This window comes from Mesoplodon densirostris, chromosome 11 (assembly GCF_025265405.1).
Source record: "Mesoplodon densirostris isolate mMesDen1 chromosome 11, mMesDen1 primary haplotype, whole genome shotgun sequence".
NCBI classification, from domain to species: Eukaryota; Metazoa; Chordata; class Mammalia; order Artiodactyla; family Ziphiidae; genus Mesoplodon; species Mesoplodon densirostris.
The window spans coordinates 19,094,113-19,116,959 of NC_082671.1; the positions used below are offsets into that span (position 1 = coordinate 19,094,113).

Consider the following 22,847-nt stretch of genomic DNA (forward strand, 5'->3'; position numbering starts at 1 on the left):
AGGGATGGAGATGGAAAGAGAGAGAGATAGAGAAAGAGAGAGAGAGAGAGAGAGAGGACAGTCCTGTGTGTCTACAAAAAGAAATGGAAAGAGCCCAGGTCTGGGTTAGATGTGAAGTAGATGAAAAGCAAAAGACAACATGCTTGGCTTGAGGGTGTCTCAGTCTAGGAAGGAGACCAGCCCACATTATTTATTTGAACAAAGTGCAGAAGGACCAGAAGAGAAGGTACATTTCAGTCCACCTGGGAAAATTAGAGAAGATTTTGTCAAAGATACAACATCAGAGTTGACACCAGAAAAAAGAGTGAGGCCACCAACCTGGGAGAGGGCATTACAGAGGAGGTATGTGTATTTGAAAGCTACCTGCAGTCCAGTGTTACTGGAACACAATGGAAAGGGTGGGTGGAATGGCAGGATAAGAATTTAGGAAGTTAGATAGGGACCACATCGGGAAAGGCCCTTTTATGCAAAGGTGTCTAGAATATTTCTTCTACGCTTTGGCCAGTCAAGAAAATAATTATAAGCAAGAAGAAAGTAATTAGATTTTCATGTCAAAAGGTAAATCTCACAACAGTGTAAAGAAAGGTGAGGGAGTGATCACAAATGTGATTAAGTACCTGAACCAGGAAAATTAAAATAGATACAAAAATGCAAGAACAGACATAAGAAAAATGATTGGTTGGATTTTGCAGGCGACAGAGAAAGAAGAATCTAGGTTGAATCCTTGAGCTCTGACTTGGGCTCCTACTAATTGATTTCAGGGGGTGAGAACACAACCCTTCCAGGATACAGGTGGAGAAGCAGGTTTTGGAAACATGAGCTCAGTTTGGATGTGTTCAATTTGCAGCTTGTATAAGACTTTTTGGAAGAGCTATTAGGTTTTCAGAAGAAGGTTCTTGGCCAGAAATGTACACTGGTGCGTCATTAGTACTTAGAGAGAAAACTGAAGTCAAAGATATAAATAAAGGAAGGGGATCCTACATTAGACTGTATATTCTTCTATTCTTCCTCACCTTCCATCTCCACTTGTATTGCAGCTCCTTACTGTTTAACTAATTAATTTTGGCTTATTCTTTTTTTTTTTTTTTTTTTTTTTTTTGGCGGTACGCAGGCCTCTCGCTGTTGTGGCCTCTCCTGTTGTGGAGCACAGGCTCCGGACACGCAGGCTCAGCAGCCATGACTCACGGGCCCAGCCGCTCCACGGCATGTGGGATCTTCCCGGACCGGGGCACGAACCCGTGTCCCCTGCATCGGCAGGCGTACTCTCAACCACTGCACCACCAGGGAAGCCCAATTTTGGCTTATTCTTAAAATGTAAGTTCAAGGATCATTCATGTATGCCTCCCCCCTAAATAAACCTTGCTGATCCCACAAACTCAACTCAGGTCACCTATGATTTGTTTTTATAAAACCCTGTACTTTTTCTTCCTGATATTTAAAAAATTTAACCAAATAATTTTGAAACTACTTTCTTACTTTCTCATGGCCTTTCCTGCTGAACACTACACTGCATGAGAATAGGGGGCTGGTTTCCCTTGTTCAATTATCTACCCCCAACAATGAATACAATGATATGCATGTTACAGGTGTCCAATACACATATTAAACAAATGAATAAGTAAAAGTATCATGGAAACCAAGAAAGGAGTTGGTTTCAAGGAGTCATCCGTAGTGAACAGTTTCAAAAGCTATGGAGAAGTTAAGCACGATTGAGAACAAATTATGACAATTGAGCATTTAGGCAGTCATGACGAGAACAAGGAGGTTAAATGTGGGTAGATTCTTCTTTTCAAAGGAGAAACACTCCCGTTGTTTATGAGATAGGAAAGACCTTTTTTTTAAAAAATAGAGGATCATGGGAATTCCCTGGTGGTCCAGTAGTTAAGACTTCACCTTCCAATGCAGTGGGTGAGAGTTCGATCCCTGGTCGGGGAGCTAAGATTCTACATGCCTTGTGGCCAAAACACCAAAACATAAAACAGAAGCAATACTGTAACAAATTCAATAAAGACTTTAAAAATGGTCCACATCAAAAAAATCTTTAAAAATAAAATTAAATTAAATTAAATTAAATGGAGGATCATGGAATGAGGAGGGCAAGAAATTAAAGACTTCTATCAGAAAGAAGGGTTAATTCATGTAGTAATGTCATGCAAAAGGCAAAACAGCATATGGAAGATCTTCACTTCTGAAGTCCTCCTCTTGCAGGATTTAGATATATTTTCCTTTAAGAGTGAAAGTTAAATCATATATACTAGTTTCAGAGGAAGAAAGAAAAGGTAGATATAGATCCATTTGTAGCTAGTCATTTCCCATGAACAAATTTAAAAATTATTCTCTTTCATTTTCCATGAGTAATGTAGCCCTTAACTTCTAGAGGCCACCTCTCCAAACTTTTCACTTAACAATATGTTTAATCAAATTCAATTGAGGAGGGCTATTTTCTTCTCTTCCCAAATAACTAAATAAATAAATAAATAAATAGAGTTAGCTCCGAATTCCAACATCAGATCTTATTTGATTACATGAAAATCACCGGTTCCATGTCTGTAGACCCACCGTCCACCATTTGATGTGGCAGTGAACAGTGATGAAGGCAAGCGAGAAAGCAAGGAGGTCAAATGGAAAATCCCCTTCTGGAAAATGGCATCCAATTTCACTTCCACATGCAGGATTTTGTGTGTATTTTCCTTCAAGAGTAAAAGTTAAACTTGGTATTCTAGCAACTTCCAAGTCCATGGTTGGTACCTTACGGAATGGGAAAGAGTGACTTTTGCAAGCTTAAATCAGGAACAATATTTGGAAGAAGGGGAGCTAGACGTGGGCGCAAATATGCTATATCATGTCTGATCCGGGAAAGCTGACTCATGTTATCACCATTTCATGCCAGGCAACATCACATGAAAAGGAGTAACTCCTTAATTCACCAGTCCTAGAGTAACTCAGCCACTGTTATAAAGCCAATTAGCAAATTGGCACCAAGACATTATCAAATAGAACATCATGACAGATGGGGTCTGACAGAATGGCTGATGGCATGGGCAAGGTGGAAGAAAAAGAAAGGGAAACCAAAGATAAATGATGGCTATGTCTCACATGATTACCACAATTATTACACATTCTGGACTCCCTCATTGGAACCATCCATCAGGTAAAGAGTTTTATTTAGTCCTAGTTCCTAAGATGTCAGTAGGAATTATTATTTATCATGACAACTAGGAAAGGACAACTTCAGTCAGGCAGGACATTTGCTTTTCAACAAATACAGAGCACACCCAGATGCAGGGGCAAGAACCCTGGCATTCTGACAAGTTTGGAGACTTTTTCAGTGCCTCCTTCATCTCTCTCTCCTTTCACTTCTGGGGCTACTGCATGTCAGACTAGGTCAAACGTAGCAATTGCCAAGGAGGCATCTATGTATAAGTGTCTTTGTGTACCAAGTTCTACCCATGTAGGTCTATCCTGGATGAGCAACAGTGCCTTCTCTCCCACCCAAAGTAAATATTTCTTGCTGCAACAGGACAGAGTACTTTATAGGACTTTGGTCCTGCCATCTATGAGGACATATTTAAAAATAAAATTCACGCAACCAGAGATACGTGCAATGATGAAATAATGACAGCAAGGCACTTGGTGCTTTACCATAACATTCAGTTTATTGCTTTGCTTTATTTTGTTTTGAGCTTTAAAAATTCGGCAAACAATTCAGTCTGCTGCGGTAAAGTACTTCTTCGCATTTACACACCATCAACTTATCAATATTGATAATTTCTAAATTAGCTTTATTCTAATAATGTTTATATGCCTTTCCTTATTGGACTAGGCACAATTTTTTTCCCCAGGATGAAAAGTCATTGCAAATAACTCTTTTAAAAGGGTCAGTATTCGCTGAACATTCCTGATTTGAAAATACTTTTTATCAGATATTAAGGATACCATGGAAAAAAATTAAGTAGTTCTTGTAAATAAAGAAAAATAAAACTTGTGTTAACTTATCTAATCTCTTAGGGGGTTAGTTTTTAATTTGTGTGTGTGTCAGACAAACCCAAATATTTTTTGAAGAAAATTTCAGTCCTTTCTGCCATGAAGAGATGGGATTATTGTCTATTAAGGCAAGTATTCATAAAGAGATGCTTTTTAAATGATAGTTATTCTATAAATACTTAGAATTTTCTTAAATTCTTTCTCACATCTTCATTCTATTGGCTCTGACTTTAAGATATAACCTTTTCTTAGCTTTTTTAAAATTAGGATCCATGGAAGATATTTCTTTCTTATTTCTTTAAAAAAAAAACCTTAAACTTTATTAAGTATATGTGTGTTTTTTATCTCTTGTTTCCCTCTTTGACTAGCTTTCATGAAGCTCAGAGTGGAATTTGGGACCCATGTGTTATAAACATGCAAGACTCCAATGCATGCATTTCTACCTATTAATTGCTCAGATTATTATTTAAACCTTATTTTCCTTCTTGATATCTTTATTTTTCAAGCTTTATTATAGTATGTTATATAAAATAATTCACAACTTTTATGAAATGAGATAGGATGTAAATGGTATAAATTTGCTTAAGATATATATATACATATATATATATATGTATATATGTATATATATATATATATATATATATAGGTATCTTGCTTAGAAACTCAATAAATAAGTAGACTGTGTAAAATACTTTCCTAATTCCCATATCATTTATTTATCCACTAACAAAATGGTAATGATTATTAGTGATAATATTGGGAGTCAATTTGGCCCAAGTGGAGCTAATCTTAAGTAATATTAGAGAAGACTAGATTATAAGAACATTCTAGAGATATGAAAATAAAATCTCATGCTTTTTCTGTCACAGTTTCTCATTCTTTCTCTCTGTTTTTTTTTTTTTTTTTTTTTTTTCCGTAAGCGGGCCTCTCACTGCTGTGGCCTCTCCCGTTGCGGAGCACAGGCTCCGGACGCGCAGGCTCAGCGGCCATGGCTCACGGGCCCAGCCGCTCCGCGGCATATGGGATCCTCCCAGACCGGGGCACGAACCCGTATCCCCTGCATCGGCAGGCGGACTCTCAACCACTGCGCCACCAGGGAGGCCCTCTCTCTGTTTTAATGCTAGTGAAACAAGGTAAAAACAAAACCCAAATAACTTCATTATGGCCGTATATGTCATACAATATAAGTTAATCCAGTAAAACCTGCTTCTCAAAACCTGCATCCATCCAAGATGGCAGGTGATGGTGGCAGGGTACACACCACCTAGCATCTGACCTTAGGGATCAACAGGGACCCGTCATGAAGCAAACTGCAGGGAACAGCTATTACGGAGCTCTCTACTGGGTAAGCACTAAACAGTTTCATGTCTACCACTCCAACAGGAATAAACTGTACCCTCAACATTTCTCAGCCTCCTTCTTTCACCAAGGATACCAAAAATAGGATTTATAGTTCTGCTGTTTCCAGCTCAAATTTCACATCCAAGCATCTCCATCTCTTAATTGGAGTTTAAAATAGAGTCTATTCTAAAAATGCCTGTAAATAGTTTTTACTCATTCTTAAGAGATGCCTGTGTACATAAACAGTAGATTAAGCCACAATGGAACTTACAATGATAAGAACTAAATGATATTAAAGGACATGTGTAGGTCTAGGACAAGTTTTCCTCAGCACAACTGACATTTGGAGCCAGATAATTCTTTGTTGTGCGGAGGCGGTCCTGTGCGTTGTAGGATGTCTAGTAGCATTTCTGGCCTCCACTAACTAGATCAGTGGCAGCCCAATTCCCCTAGAATGACAACCAAAAATGTCTCCAGACATTGCCCAGTGTCCACTAGGGACAAAATCACACCTGGTTGGGAACCACTGGTCTACAGTCGAATATCTTAGATAAACTGTAAACAATTTCTCCATAAACTGCTAATGGGGAAGTGGGGTCTGCCAGGTAGATCAAACTAAAGAAATATGATTCATTCTTTATTACACAATTATATAATATTATGGTTCTGAGTCACTTTATTACTACAATGTGCTCTGAAGAACCCAAAACAACCATTCAAATATATAGAAGAAGCACCATGTCTTTGGGGTTGCACAACACGCTAGTCTGACCCAGTCATGTCCCTAACTAGACACTTCTAGTGTCTAGTTTAAGTTGGATGTGAAGAGAAAAGGCTGATTTCTCAGCCCCTTATGAAGAGTTTGGAAAAGATTATTCGATATTTCTTCTCTGAACATTGGACCACTAAAGCTCTGTGTGCACATATGCTTTATAAATAATGCAAGTTTTCCATAACTTCTTTGATTATGGGATGAATTTTTATGTTGTATTTCTTTGAGTGTTACCATATAACTTTAAAAATCTATCTTTACGATCCCAATCTTACTTAAAAGCAACATACAAGTTTCTCTCTGATAAACCTCTGTAATAAATTGTTTTATAATTTTTAATTTAAAACATTTAAAGTTTCCACTAATTTGATTTTTTAAAGCTATGCTTATTTCTGAGGGGTCCTCAGACTCCTAACACGGAAATCTATTGCTCTAATTTCTTCCCTTGAGAGATCATCAGATGTATGACAGAGCAACAGAAACCAATTAAAAATACACATACTTGCTCCAGTGAACTTTTCCTTCCACTGTCTGCATCTCACCAAGGATGGCAAGGAGAAGAGAGGACTTCCCACATCCCACCTGGCCCACAATCATGGTTAACTGACCTACAGAAAAGAAACAAAGGATAATAACAGGATGAGATGGAATTCACTTAGTGAAATAAAATCAAAACACATTTAGAAAAGGCTGATGTTTCACAGTCAATGGGCCAGTTTTGGTCTCCAGCAATAAAGTATTCTAAACAGCTCCCTTCCTTGATACTAAGTTTTTTGGAAAATAGAAGCAAAATAAAAATCTATAGGTCTTGATGTATTATTTTTAAAACTATCAGAATAACTGTCACTAGTAAAGAAAGCAGTGAAATACTTGCCTAAATCATCTAGATTAGTGTTACCTTTATTATTCAATTCATTCAGCAGAAAAAGGCAATTTTGACTAAAATAGGTAATTGGGCTTAAAATGATTTGGGGGCTGTTCTTAAAATACTTTGATGTGCATGTATAATAGAAAAATCCCAACTACTGACCATGAGGTCAAGTCAAAAAAATAATTCTATTCAATTATCTAGACATTTTAAATAAAAATATTGGGTATTTATGTCTTAAATATCTTGAAAACTTCATCAGGTTTCCTCAGAGATAGAAAACTATTTTCTCATACATCCTTTCTTTAAATTCTTTCTTCAAAAAAATGAGAAATGAACTACTCCATTATTTAAATGCCACAAATCAGCAAATAAACGGAAAGCAATTCATTTGGATGGTAAATAACTTGTCCAAAGGTCCACACTCTGTAGTGTAAGGCAGGTCTTATAACTCCCAGTCATCCTCACAGTGATACAGAGGTTCATGAGCTTCATGGTGCAAATAAATATTAGTAATGTTTGTCTTGAAAAAGTCTTTCTCTCCTTTTGTTAGGCTCGGTTATGTTGGAAAACCATGGTCATGATTGTTAACAATTACAAACCCGAGTAACAAATGATTCTTACCTGTTGGAATTCGAATATTTATATTAGATAAGGTAGCTAAACCACTGCCCCATGAAAAGTACCCATTTGTGACCTAGAAAATAAGAATACAGAAATTAAATTATAAAATTATGTAAATATGTGGTGTTAGAGAATTATTCCAATTAAAATAGATTTCTTTATAAAGCACTGTAAGACTTTCAACACAGTAGAACACACAGTGCTGAAACTCTAATTTAGAGTTATAACTGCTTAGAGGTATAAATGAAACAGAAAGAATGGAAGTGAGAGGAGGGTCTTTGAATTAATGATATTATGAAGAATGCTAAAAATTGCAACAATTTTCCCTGAAAATTTGGGATCGTTTATATGTGAACATTCTTAAAAATCAACCACCCAAATATTTTCCAATGTAACTGCTACACTGATGATTTTCTCACTGCTGCAATTCCCAGAATCCTGTGATGCAAAGTAAAGAACAGAAATAACTACAAATTATTCCAACAAAATGACTCCACTAGCTAAGAAGGAAGGTTTTGTAATGAATAAGTTTCCTGAACTATGTGGATTTATCACTCTTCATTGATCTTAAAAGAAAAAGTAAAGGGGAGGAAGGAACAGCACAAAAATGAGGCAACATTTCTTGGTGGTATAAACCTCAACAACCAGCAAACAAACAAAAAGAACTTAGAGTCATCCAAAGCAATCTATGGTTTTAATATGTGTCAAGAAAACTTGATAGTTTTAACAGTTACAAAAATGGGAAACGAAAGAGGTATAACAGAACCCAAGGGTTGGAAGGGTGAACAGAGACAGATGAGGGGAGAGAAAGTGTCTGAAAAATTAGAGGAAACTAAAGTAAGGCTACACTTTGCTCATAAATTAATATTTTGTTTCCAAACCCCAAGTGATGAAATTTCTAAGCACATTTTTGTTCAGGAATTTTGCAGAAAAGATTAGTAATATCTAAATTATAACTAAAAATATCCTTTAAAAGCTCTTAAAATGAACAACTAAAGAGCGCAAAAGTTACCTGAAAAGGCTAGATTATGTTTTTCCACGTAAGTTTTCTCTAGCGTGGAAAATGTATGGCATTTAATAATATCCATCACATAGATATGCATGAAATTAGTCCTGGAAGGAGGGTGGCCTGGAAGGGCTCAATAACTAATCACTTTACAAATACCTGCTGAGCACCCAATCTATGTGAAGTCCTGCGTTAGGACTGATGTGGGCTACAAAGAAGGTATAATGCATCCTCCCTGCTTCCCTGCTCAGTTGAGCTTACAGTCAATCGGATAGTAAACCAAGGCAAGAGAGTATGGGCTAAGTAACAAATAGAGGGGCAGACAGACGAAAGTGCAACAGCAGTTCATAAGGAAAATCATCTACATCTGAGATGAGTCAAAAAAAAGAAAATAGTTTGAAAAAGGAGGGCCTTTTAGCTAGTTTTGGAAAATATGCTGAATTTCAGCAAAGATATTTCTGAGTAAAGAGTTACAGTGAGAACAGGTTCAGGATCAGAAAACCATGAAACATGTTATGAGAAATAATGAATAAAGCTGGCTGGGGCAGAGGTTTAAGATACAGTGACTAAGTGACAAAGGATGCTCAAAGAAAAGCTACAGTCTTCAAGGCTGAGAATCCCTCTTTCTCAGAGAAAGTGGAGAGCAGGCTAAACGAGGTGCAGATACAGATGGGCTGGGGAGAGGGTCAGCATGGAACTAAGAGGCCCTCCATAACAACCTTTACGTTTTCAATGAATTGAAAGGGAAGGTTACCTGTAGAAACAGGAGGTGGCCAAAGGAGAGAGAGAACGAGGTGGGAGGAGATTGGTGACAGATGAAGAGCTACTGTAGGTGATGGAAAATCATGCTGAAGGGAGGCATGGGAAAGGATTGCCAAGACCATGGAGAGTCAGCCAAGGGTGGAGGTAATGAAGCTCTGCCCATGTCAACTTGTATCATTAGGTCATTTTCTCCACAGAACTTAGCACCCTGGGTACAGGAGCGCAGAAGGCATGGGGTTGAATGGCTACAGAAGGATGTGAGAGGGCTGGGAGAAAGAAGGGGCTCAAGTTACTGCAGGTTGCAATGAGGTTAAAAGCCAATGGTGGTGTGATGAATTGGGAATTGGGATTGACATATATACACTAATATGTATAAAATGGATAACTAATGAGAGCCTGCTGTATAAAAAAATAAAAAATAATGCAGGGAAAATAAAAAAGCCAATGCCACTGAAGATGAAGCCCTGAGGGAGCTGGAGGGTAGGGCTGTGATGTCGGTGACTGGCTGGTATAACAGAGGTTAAGATCTCAGAGGGGCCGTGTGTCTAAGTGGTGGCCAAGTGTGAATGCAGGTGAGTTTGTGGGAATGGAGGGGTGGTCGATTAAGGGGCTTGCGGGCTGGGATACTAGATGGGCTGTGAACCTGGAAGTTTAAATCACATCCAGGTAAGAGCCAGGTGTGGCTCTTACTAAGGTAGAAAGCTGGACTCGGAAACAGGCACCTAAATCTTCAGTGAAGGTGGGTGAGTGATTATGAGGTCCTCTGATCACAGACGTGAGAAAGGTACAACATGCTATAGCTTCACAAGAGTGTGAGAGAGGACAGATGTGGTTGGAAAGCAGCAGGGAAGAACCAGAAGAATACAGTGTCACCTCCTGATTTGGTCCTACACAGAAGTAAAAGAGGGAACAGAGTTCATTTGAGAGGGATGGAGGAGAGTCAAAGTGAATTCCTCCTGCTGTGATTTGCCCTTCCATTCCCTCCTCCCTTTTACAAAATCGTCTCACTTCTCCACCATAAGGGTTAAAATCCTGGCTTCCCAAACTAGCTGTTTGACCTTGGAAAATCAGCTAATATATAAATCTCCACAAAGGTACATAAAAGGATAGGTACAAAGATGGTTATCACAGCATGGTTTGTGATGGAGGAAGGATGGAGGCCAACCCAGCAGCCATCACTAGGGGACAAGTAAAAGGCAGGGATGCATACTACAGAATGCAGTCGTGCAGCTAGAAGGAGCAAACAATTTCAGGAAATTGAAAATATAAGTACTCATGACAATACTACATATTTCACAGGGATATGAGTGTATTTAAGTGCATATATTGAGCATATTATTGCTGGCACCGTAATGTTGGGAGGATGAGGGGATATAGGCATTAGGATCAGGGATAAAGGGAAAGGATGAATTAAAATGTAAAGGCAGGAAAGAGACAATGCAAAAAGCCACCTACTGTATGATTCCACTCATATGAAATATCCAGCATAGGTAAATCCGTAGAGACAGAAAGAAGATTGGTGTTGGCAGGGACAAGAGAAAGGGGGAAATGGGGAGTGACAGCTTAATGGGTATGGGGTTTCCTTTTGGGGTGATAAAAAATATTTTGTGACTAGTAGATGGGATAGTTGTACAACTTTGGGAATCTAAATGCCACTGAAATGTTGACTTGAAAATGGTTAATTTTATGCTATGTGAATTTCACCTCAGCTGAAATAATTTTTTGAAAATCTAAAGGCAGGACCTTCCACACACCATTGTCCATTCTCTCCTGCCAAAAATAAATAAAAATACTGGGTAAAATATAGTTTTTAAAAATCCTCATTAAAGCAAGGAGTAAGGAAATGTCTAGTGAAAGTATAAGGAAAAGTACAAAAAGGTATATACACTCCGGAGCACCTAAGCTTCTTTCCTTCCAAAAGGGCCAAGAATAGCTAAGGTATTTTAGAAGAAAAAAAAATAAGGTGTAAGAACTTGTCCTAAAAAATGTCAGTGTTTATTAGAAAGCTATAATAATCACAACAGTGGAATACTGGACAGACAAATCAGAGAAAAATAAAGAAAGAAATCTGTGTGACAAGACGGCACTAAAAGTCAGTGGGTACGGTGACTGACACACAGTGTCTGGACAACCCGACATCATATAAAAAATTAAATCCGACCTTACCGACTTACTACTAAATGCAGTAAAATGACTATCACTAAATTTACTACTGCTAAACTTACAGCTAAAATTAGTTATTACTGATTTCCCTACTAAATCACAACCTTACTTCATACCAAACACAAAAATAGATTTTAGGTCAATTAAAGTACTAAAAGCAAAAGGTGTAGCTCCAGGGATTTTAAGAACTAATATAGAATATCTTTATGCCTTTTGGTAGAAGAAGATTTCTTTCTTTTTTTTTTCTTTAAATTTTTGGCCATTCCACGTGGCAAGTGGGGTCTTAGCTCCCCAACCAGGGATCAAACACATGCCCCCAACATTGGAAGTGAGGTCTTAACCAATGGACCACCAGGAAAGTCCCCAAAAACGTTTTCATAAAGGAGGCAAAAAGCAAAGCATTAGCCATAAAGGAAAAGTTCTATAAACTAGATTACATTAAAATTAAGAATTTCTGATACCATAAAGAGAGTGAAAAGCCAAGCTATGGAGTGGGAAAAGAATTCTGTTATATATATAACTGCCAAAGTAGTACCCAGAATTTTTTGAAACAGGGGCAACAAATAACCTGGCAATTCACAAGAGGAGCTCCAAACCCAAATGGTCAATATATATAGGAAAATGTGCTCAGCCTCATTAGAAATCAGAAAATTACAAATAAAAACCACAGCAAGATACAACTGCACCTCCTCCCAACACACAACACATTTTGGCAAAATATTGGAAGCACTGGTGAAGAGGGAGACCAACTGGAATTCTCGATCACTGTTTTTCTTTTTTATAAATTTATGTATTTTATTTATTTTTAAATTTTTGGCTGCATTGGATCTTCGTTGCTGCACGTGGGCTTTCTCTACTTGCAGTGGGCGGGGGCTACTCTTCTTTGTGGTGCGTGGGCTTCTCACTGTGGTGGCTTCGCTTGTTGCGGAGCACAGGTTCTAGGTGAGTGGGCTTCAGTAGTTGTGGCACGTGGCCTCAGTAGTTGTGGCTTGCAGGCTTACCTGCTCCATGGCATGTGGGATCTTCCAGGACCAGGGATTGAACCCCGTGTCCCCTGCATTGGCAGGCGGATTCTCAACCACTGCGCCACTAGGGAAGTCCCTCAATCACTGTTAATGGAAGTGTAAAATGGCACAACCACTTTAGAGAAAAGTTGGCCATTGTGAAGAAAAGTTGAGGATGTACAGCCCTATGACTCAGCAATTGTTCACAACAGCCTCAAAAAAAAATAACCAAAAGTCCATCAAAAGTATAACAGATCAATAAATTCTGGTATATTCATACAATGAAATGACTCACAGTGATGAGAATGAATGAATTACAGCTTCACATAGCAACATGGATGAATTATATACACATAATGTTGAGCAGAAGCAACACACATACACGTACATGCACATATTCAAACTTAAAAAAACTAAAGCACATTTTTAGGGAGGCATACATAGCAAGGATGATCAAGGAAATGATGAGCACAAAAGTCAGGGTGGCGATTATATCTCGGGGGAGAGATAGAGAGAGTGCAGCTAAAGTGTGTGCTGGGGGGACCTTCACAGGAAGTTGATGATGTTCTTCACTTGGTAGTGGTTGCACAGGTATTTACTTTTTCATTTAACAGGGCATACGTGTTGTATGTACTTTTCTGTAGATATGTTGTATTTCACAATAAAAAAGGTTTCAAAAATACAAATGAGTAATAACCAATTTGGGAATTTCCACCATGAACAAATGGTGAATTTGAGCTTGAAGGGGTACTTGAAACTGCAGTGGCCATTCAGTGGAATAGCAGACTCCAGTTGATGAGCAGGGGTATGTTGTTTTTTTGTGGGTGTTTGGGTGCATGTTTTGGTGCATTTTCACTAGACATTTTCTGGGGAAAAAAATCATGATAACCTCCCTTTTTTCCATGAAAAATGAAAATAAGTTGAACACGGCACATGGAAAAGATGTATTTTTAGGTTCCCACTACACTGAATAGAAAATGTCAATTAAAAAACACTTCTTTTAGTCACTAATATATTGTTATTTTCTGGGCATATTTGATAATTGGCAGCATAGAGGACCCTTTCTAGTCTCTCATTACTTACTTTTTCATAGCTTAGTTCACACCCTACTTGTACATTATAATTGTCTAGGGAACTACTAGAGATGTTTGCAAAAATGATGGCCAGATTTATATATATATATATATATATATATACACACACACACACACACACACACATATGCATATACATATATATATAAATATGTGATTCTAATGTACAGCCAAGATTAAGAATCACTACAGGACTTGCCTGGAGGCACAGTGGTTAAGAATCCACCTGCCATTGCAGGGGGCATGGGTTTGATTTCTGGTCTGGGAAGATCCCACATGCCACGGAACAACTAATAAGCACACGAGCCACAACTACTGAGCCTGTGCTCTAGAGCCCGAGAGCCACAATTACTGAGCACACACGCTGCAACTACTGAAGGCTGCATGCCTACAGCCTGTGCTCCGCCACAAGAAAAGCCACTGCAATGAGAAGTCTGTGCACCGCAACAAAGAGTAGCCCCCACTCACCGCTACTAGAGAAAGCCCGCGTGCAGCAACGAAGACCCAACACAGACATAAATAAATAAATAAATAAATAAATAAATAAATAAATAGAGTCACTACAGCTCTTTGAAATGCACAGGTGTTATACCTTATCTTCAAAACAACCATACTAAAATGGCATCCCCACCTCAAGAGGAGCAGACCATGGCTTAGAGAAGCAATTTGCCCAAATCACACATCAAATTAATGACAAAGGGAAGGCTAGCATTAGCTTATTCCATCCAGTAATGCATTTGCTCCAGTTGCTAAAAGCTTCTTGTGGGACAGGTATGGTGTCGGGCAATAAGGAGAGAGAGAGGAGAATTCAATGTGGTTCTTGGCCTTACTGTACCACTCACTGAGCATCCCTCACTCTGACTGGACAGGGCAGGGAGTGGCACAACACCAGCAGCCAATGCAGCTAGTCTTCTAAACAGCTAATTTCCAGGACTCCATTGGCTCTGATGTCCAGAGGCCCTTGACTGCTGCAGGCATCTGTTCTGGTTCCTGCATAACACTGACCCCTTCCTGGGGCTGATCCCAACTCTCAGTCCTCAGCCTGTGTTCCTGTGGTGGCTTGTTCTATGAAGCACTCATGCTTGGGAACAGTACAAACGGCTGAGTTTCAATAACAAAAACCAAACAACCCTTTTGCATGTAGCTATCCAGTTTTCCCAGCACCACTTACTGAAGAGCCTGCCTTTTCTCCATAGTATTCTGTTGCTTCCTTTGTCAAAGATAAGGTGACCAAATGTGCGTGGGTTTATCTCTGGGCTTTCTATCCTGTTCCATTGATCTATTATTTCTGTTTTTGTGCCAGTACCATACTGTCTTGATTACTGTCGCTTTGTAGTATAGTCTGAAGTCCGGGAGCCTGATTCCTCCAGCTTTGTTTTTCTTTCTCAAGATTGATTTGGCTATTCAGGGTCTTTTGTGTCTCCATACAAATTGTGAAATTTTTTGTTCTAGTTCTGCGAAAAATGCCATTGGTAGTTTGATAGGGATTGCACTGAATCTGTAGATTGCTTTGGGTAGTATAGTCATTTTCACAATGTTGATTCTTCCAATCCAAGAACATAGTATATCTCTCCATCTGTTTATATGATCTTTAATTTCTTTCATCAGTGTCGTATAGTTTTCTGCATACAGGTCTTTTGTCTCCTTAGGTAGGTTTATTCCTAGGAATTTAATTCTTTTTGTTGCAATGGTAAATGGGAGTGTTTCCTTAATTTCTCTTTCAGATCTTTCATCATTAGTGTAAAGGAAGTCAGGAGATTTCTGGGCATTTATTTTATATCCTGCTGCTCTACCAATTCGTTGATTAGCTCTAGTAGTTTTCTGGTAGCATCTTTAGGATTCTCTATGCATAGTATCATGTCATCTGCAAACAGTGACAGTTTTACTTTTTTTCCGATTTGGATTTTTTTTTTTTTTTTTTTTTGGCTAAAACTTCCAAAACTATGTTGAATAATAGTGGTGAGACTGGGCAACATAGTCTTTTTTCCTGATTTTAGTGGAAGTGGTTTCAGTTTTTCACCACTGAGAACAATGTTGGCTACGGGTTTGTCGTATATGGCCTTTATTATGTTGACATAGGTTCCCTCTATGCCTACTTTCTGGAGAGTTTTTATCATAAATGGGTGTTGAATTTTGTCAAAAGCTTTTTCTGCATCTATTGAGATTATCATATGGTTTTTATCCTTCAATTTGTTAAGGTGGTGTATCACATTGATTGATTTGCATATATTGAAGAATCCTTGCATTCCTGGAATAAACCCCACTTGATCATGGTGCATGATCCTTTGAATGTGCTGTTGGATTCTGTTTGCTAGTATTTTGCTGAGGAGTTTTGCATCTATGCTCATCAGTGATATTGCTATGTAGTTTTCTTTTTTTTGTGACATCTTTGCTTGGTTTTGGTATCAGGGTGATGGTGGCCTCGTAGAATGAGTTTGGGAGTGTTCCTCCCTCTGCTATGTTTTGGAAGAGTTTGAGAAGGACAGGTGTTAGCTCTTCTATAAATGTTTGATAGAATTCGCCTGTGAAGCCATCTGGTCCTGGGATTTTGTTTGTTGGAAGATTTTTAATCACAGTTTCAATTTCAGTGCTTGTGATTGGTCTGTTTATATTTTCCATTTCTTCTTGGTTCAGTCTCAGAAGGTTGAGCTTTTCTCAGAATTTGTCCATTTCTTCCAGGTTGTCCATTGTATTGGCATATAGTTGCTTGTAGTGATCTCTCAAGATCCTTTGTATTTCTGCAGTGTCAGTTGTTACTTCTTTTTCATTTCTAATTCTATTGATTTAGGTCTTCTCCCTTTTTTTCTTCATGAGTCTGGCTAATGGTTTATCAATTTTTTTTTATCTTCTCAAAGAACCAGCTTTTAGTTTTATTGACCTTTGCTATTGTTTCTTTCATTTCTTTTTCATTTATTTCTGCTCTGATCTTTATGATTTCTTTCCTTCTGCTAACTTTGGGGTCTTTTTGCTCTTCTTTCCCTAATTGCTTTAGGTGTAAGGTTAGGTTGCTTATTTGAGTTTTTCTTGTTCCTTAAGCTAGGATTGTATTGCTATAAACTTCCCTCTTAGAACTGCTTTTGCTGCATCCCTTAGGTGTTTTCATTGTCATTTGTTCCTAGGTATATTTTGTTGATATCCTCAGGAAGACCTAAATAGACATTTCTCCAAAGACATGCAAATGGCTAATAGGCACACAAAACAATGCTCAACATCACTAATTATTAGAGAAATACAAATCAAAGCTATGATGTATCACCACACACCAGTCAGAATGGCCATCATTAAAAAGTCTACAAATAACAAATGTTGGAGAGGGTGTGGAGAAAAGTGAACACTCCTACAGTATTGGTGGGAATGTAAATTGGTGCAGTCACTGTGGAAAACAGTAGGGAGGGTTCCTCTAAAAACTACAACTAGAGTTGCCATATGCTCCTGCAATCCCATTCCTCAGCATATATCCAGACAAAACTATAATTCGAAAAGATACCTTCACCCACTGTTCACTGTGGCATGATTCACAATAGCCAAGACATGGAAACAACCTAAATGTCCATCAACAGATGAATGGATAAAGAAGATATGGTACATATATACATATATACTCAGCCATAAAAAGAAGAATGAAATAATACCATTTGCAGGAACATGGATGGACCTAGAGATTATCATACTAAGTAAAGTAAGTCAGAAAGAGAAAGACAAATACCATATGATATCATTTATATGTAGAATCTAAAATATGACACAAGTGAAGTTATCTATGAGACAGAAACAGACTCACACACATAGAGAAGAGACTTGTAATTTCCAAGGGGGAGAGGGGTGGGGGAGGGATCGATTGGGAGTTTTGGATTAGCAGATGCAAACTATTATATATAGAATGGATAAACAAGGTCCTACTGTATAGAACAGGGAACTATATTCAATATCTGCTGATAAACCATAATGGAAAAGAATATGAAAAAGAATGTATATATATATGTATAACTGAGTCACTTTGTTATACAGCAAACATTAACACAGCACTTTAAATCAATTATACTTCAATAATATAACTTTTTTTAAAAAAAAAGTCTATTTGACAATGCAATCCAAAAATGGGCAGAAGACCTAAATAGAAATTTCTCCAAAGAAGATATACAGATGGCCAACAGACACATGAAAGGATGCTCAACATCACTAATCATTAGAGAAATGCAAATCAAAACTACAATGAAGTATCATCTCACACCATTCAGAACGGCCATCATCAAAAAATCTACAAACAATAAATGCTGGAGAGGGTGTGGAGAAAAGGGTACCTTCTTGCACTGTTGGTGGGAATGTAAATTGATACAGCCACCATGGAGAACAGTATGGAGGTTCCTTAAAAAATTAAAAATAGAACTACCATATGACCCAGCAATCCCACTACTGGGCATACACCCTGAGAAAACCATAATTCAAAAAGAGTCACGTACCACAATGTTCATTGTAGCAATATTTACAAGAGCCAGGACATGGAATCAACCTAAGTGTACATCAATAGATGAATAGATTAAGATGATGTGGCACATATGTACAATGGAATATTATTCAGCCATAAAAGGAAACGAAATTGAGTTATTTGTAGTGAGGTGGATCGATCTAGAGACTGTCATACAGAGTGAAGTCAGAAAGAGAAAAACAAAAGCCATATGCTGAGAAGGACGTGCGCTCACTCCCTCTTGGGAGAGCACCAGAATCACAACTAACTGCTAAACAATCATCGACAGGAAGACACTGGAACTCACCAAAAAGATACCCCACATCCAAAGACAAAGGAGAAGCCAGAGTGAGATGGTAGGAGGGGTGCAATCACAATAAAATCAAATCCCATAACTGCTGGGTGGGTGACTCACAAACTGGAGAACACTTATACCACAGATTTCACCCACTGGAGTGAAGGTTCTGAGCCCCATGTCAGGCTTCCCAACCTGGGGGTCTGGCAACGGAAGGAGGAATTCCCAGAGAATCAGGTTTTGAAGGCAAGCGGGATTTGATTGCAGGACTTTGACAGGACTGGGAGAAACAAAGACTCCACTTGGAGGGCACACACAAAGTAGTGTGTGCATCAGGACCCGGGGGAAGCAGCAGTGACCCCATAGGAGACTGAAGCAGACCTATCTGCTAGTGTTGGAGGGTCTCCTGCAGAGGCAGGGGGTGGCTGTGTCTCAGTGTGAAGACAATGACACTGGCAGCAGAAGTTCTGGGAGGTACTCCTTGGCGTGAGCCACCTCAAAGTCTGTCATTAGCCCCACCAAAAAGCCGGGTAGCCTCCAGTGTTGGGTTGCCTCAGGCAAACCACCAACAGGGAGGGAACCCAGCCCACCCATAAGCAGAAAAGCAGACTACAGTTTTACTGAGTTCTGCCCACCAGAGCAACACCCAGCCTTACCCACCACCAGTCCCTCCCATTAGAAAACTTGCACAAGCCTCTTAGATAGCCTCATCCACCATAGGGCAGACAGCAGAAGCAAGAACTACAATCCTGCAGACTGTGGAACAAAAACCTGTTTCACAGAAAGACAAGATGAAAAGGCAGAGGGCTATGTACCAGATGAAGGAATAAGATAAAACCCCAGAAAAACAACTAAATGAAGTGGAGATAGGCAACCTTCCAAAACAAGAATTCAGAATAATGATAGTGAAGAAGATCCAGGACTTCAGAAAAAGAATGGAGGCAAAGATCGAAAAGACACAAGAAATGTTTAACAAAGACCACAAGAATTAAAGAACAAACACATAGAAGAATTAAAGAAGAAACAAACAGAGATGAACAATACAATAACTGAAATGGAAAATACACTAGAAGGAACCAATAGCAGAATATCTGAGGCAGAAGAACAGTTAAGTGACCTGGAACAGAATGGTGGAATTCACTGCCATGGAACATAATAAAGAAAAAAGAATGAAAAGAAATGAAGACAGCCTTAGAAACCTGTGGGACAACATTAAGCACACCAACATTCGCATTATAGGGGTCCCAGAGGAGAAGAGAGAGAGAAAGGACCAGAGAAAATATTTGAAGAGATTATAGTCGAAAACTTCCCTGACATGGGAAAGAAAATAGCCACCCAAGTCCAGGGAGCCCAGGAAGTCCCAGGCAGGATAAACCCAAGGAGAAAGACGCCGAGACACATAGTAATCAAACTGACAAAAATTAAAGACTAAGAAAAATTATTGAAAGCAACAAGGGAAAAATGACAAATAACATACAAGGGAACTCCCATAAGGTTAACAGCTGATTTCTCTGCAGAAACTCTACAAGCCAGAAGGGAGTGGCATGATATATTTAAAGTGATGAAAGAGAAGCACCTACAACCAAGATTACTCTACCCAGCAAGGATCTCATTCAGATGCGACAGAGAAATCAAAAGCTTTACAGACAAGCAAAAGCTAAGAGAATTCAGCACCACCAAACCAGCTCTACAACAAATGTTAAAGGAACTTCTCTAAGTGGGAAACACAATAGAAGAAAAGGACCTACAAAAACAAACCCATAACAATTAAGAAAATAGTAATAGGAACATACATATTGATAATTACCTTAAACGTGAATGAATTAAATTCTCCAACCAAAAGACACAGGCTCGCTGAATGGATACATAAACAAGACCCATTTATATGCTGTCTACAAGAGACCCACTTCAGACCTAGGGACACATACAGACTGAAAGTGAGGGGATGCAAAAAGATAGTCCATGCAAATGGAAATCAAAAGAAAGCTGGAGTAGCAATACTCATATCAGATAAAATTGACTTTAAAATAAAGAATGTTACAAGAGACAAGGATGGACACTACATAATGATCAAGGGAGCAATCCAAGAAGAAGATATAACAATTATAAATATATATACACCTGAGAGTGGCAGGGGGTGTGGTGGTGGTGTGATGAATTGGGAGATTGGGATTGACATATATACACTTATATGTATAAAATGGATAACTAATAAGAACCTGCTATATAAAAAATAAATTAAATAAAATTCAAAAAAAAATATGCACCCAACATAGGAGCACCTGAATACATAGCGCAACTGCTAACAGCTATAAAAGAGGAAATCGACAGTAACACAATAATAGTGGGGGACATTCACACCTCACTTACACCAATGGACAGATCATCCAAACATTAATAAGGAAACACAAGCTTTAAATGACACAATAGACCAGATAGATTTAATTGATATTTATAGGACATTCCATCCAAAAACAGCAGATTACACTTTCTCCTCAAGTGTGCATGGAGCATTCTCCAGGATAGATCACATCTTGGGTCACAAATCAAGACTCAGTAAATTTAAGAAAATTGAAATCATATCAAGCATCTTTTCTGACCACAACCCTATGAGATTAGAAATCAATTACAGGGGAAAAAACGTATGAAAAAGAAACACATGGAGGCTAAGTAATACGTTATTAAATAACCAAGAGATCACTGAAGAAATCAAAGAGGAAATCAAAAAATACCTAGAGACAAATGACAATGAAAACACAACCATCGAAAACCTATGGGATGCAACAAAAGCAGCTCTACGAGGGAAGTTTATAGCAATACAAGCCTACCTCAAGAAACAAGAAAAATCTCAAATAAACAATCTAAACTTACACCTAAAGGGACTAGAGAAAGAAGAACAAACAAAACCCAAAGTTAGTAAAAGTAAAGAAATCATAAGACACATGCACTCCAATGTTCATTGCGATGCTATTTACAGTAGCCAGGTCATGGAAGCAACCTAAATGCCCATCGACAGACAAATGGATAAAGAAGGTGTGATACATATATACAATGGAATATTACTCAGCCATAAAAAGGAATGAAATTGGGTCATTTGTAGAGATGTGGATGGATCTAGAGACTGTCATATGGAGTGAAGTCAGTCAGAAAAACAAATATCATATATTAACGCATATATGTGGAACCTAGAAACATGGTACAGATGAACCAGTTTGCAGGACAGAAATAGAGACACAGATATAGAGAACAAATGTATGGATACCAAGGGGGGAAATTGGCGGGGAGTGGTGGTGTGATAAATGGGGAGATGGGGATTGATATACGTTCACTAATATGTATAAAATGGATAAGTAATAAGAACCTGCTGTATTAAAAAAAAAGCATATGCTAACACATATATATGGAATCTAAAAAAAAAAAAGGTTCTGATGAACCTATGGGCAGGACAGGAATAAAGACACAGATGTAGAGAATGGACTTGAAGACACGGGGAGGGGGAAGTGTAAACTGGGACGAAGTGAGAAAGTAACATTGACATATATACACTACCAAATGATATAAAATAGATAGCCAGTGGGAAGCAGCTGCATGACACAGGAAGATCAGCTCAGTGCTTTGTGACCACCTAGAGGGATGGGATAGGGAGCGGGGTAGGGAGATGCAAAAGGGAGGGGATATGGGGATATATGTATACATATAGCTGATTGTTAAACAGCAGAAACTAACACAGCATTGTAAAGCAATTATACTCCAATAAAAATGTTAAGAAAAAATAAAAAGGCTGTTTGAGATGAGTCAAAGGCAATATTGGGAAGCTGGGTGGAAGCACACAACCCAGGTCTAAGCCTTTCCTGGTTGTAGATAATTGTTAACTAATCTGCTTCCTTAGAAATTGGGCCTGTAATATTGGCGTTCTCTAGAAATTAATCTACTTGGTAGATAAACATAAGAGTACGAGTGGGAATACGTTGGATACTAGCTTCTAACACAGATTCAGAAGAAAGATTCATCCTCCAGTTATTTAAACAACTGCTGGAGCAAAGCTGTGGTTGGGAGGCAAGGCAGCACTGAGAATTATAAACTTATCAGAATATTTTTGAAAATGTTATGAGAATGAGTGACCATGCTAAAGAGACTTTAAAGACACAATGTAGGACACTTTTGCAGAACTTCATCATAAAATAGTAACAGCAATGTTTCTATTCATGTAAGAATTCAGGAAATAAAATAACCTTTATTGCAATATCCTCGGTCTCCATGGGACGCAGACGTCGTGTTGATTGCTCGTAGCTGTCCAGGTGATACCTTCCAGGCTGCTTCCTGTTTATAGTTTTTGGCTGCTGCATTCCACATGGAAAAGAACACAAGTTGAAGGTCTATGGAAAAAACTGAGTTTTTACTGAACATTAACTCACTTTGCTACTTCTCCACTTAAATTCTAAGAAAAAGAAATGAGTAAAGTGAAT

The 22,847-nt window shown here is 38.4% G+C and overlaps 1 protein-coding gene across 3 annotated transcripts in view; it reads right to left on the minus strand.

The window, feature by feature from the left end:
* Positions 1-22,847, minus strand: part of ABCC9 (ATP binding cassette subfamily C member 9) — a 140,680-nt gene that overhangs the window by 73,422 nt on the left and 44,411 nt on the right. For all 3 annotated transcript variants that reach the window (XM_060111829.1, XM_060111832.1, XM_060111831.1), the window contains 3 exons: positions 22,614-22,721; positions 7,593-7,665; positions 6,603-6,708 (listed from right to left, as the gene is read on the minus strand). In XM_060111829.1, the coding sequence (XP_059967812.1) occupies positions 6,603-6,708; positions 7,593-7,665; positions 22,614-22,721 (287 nt within the window). The remainder of the gene's footprint in view (positions 1-6,602; positions 6,709-7,592; positions 7,666-22,613; positions 22,722-22,847) is intronic.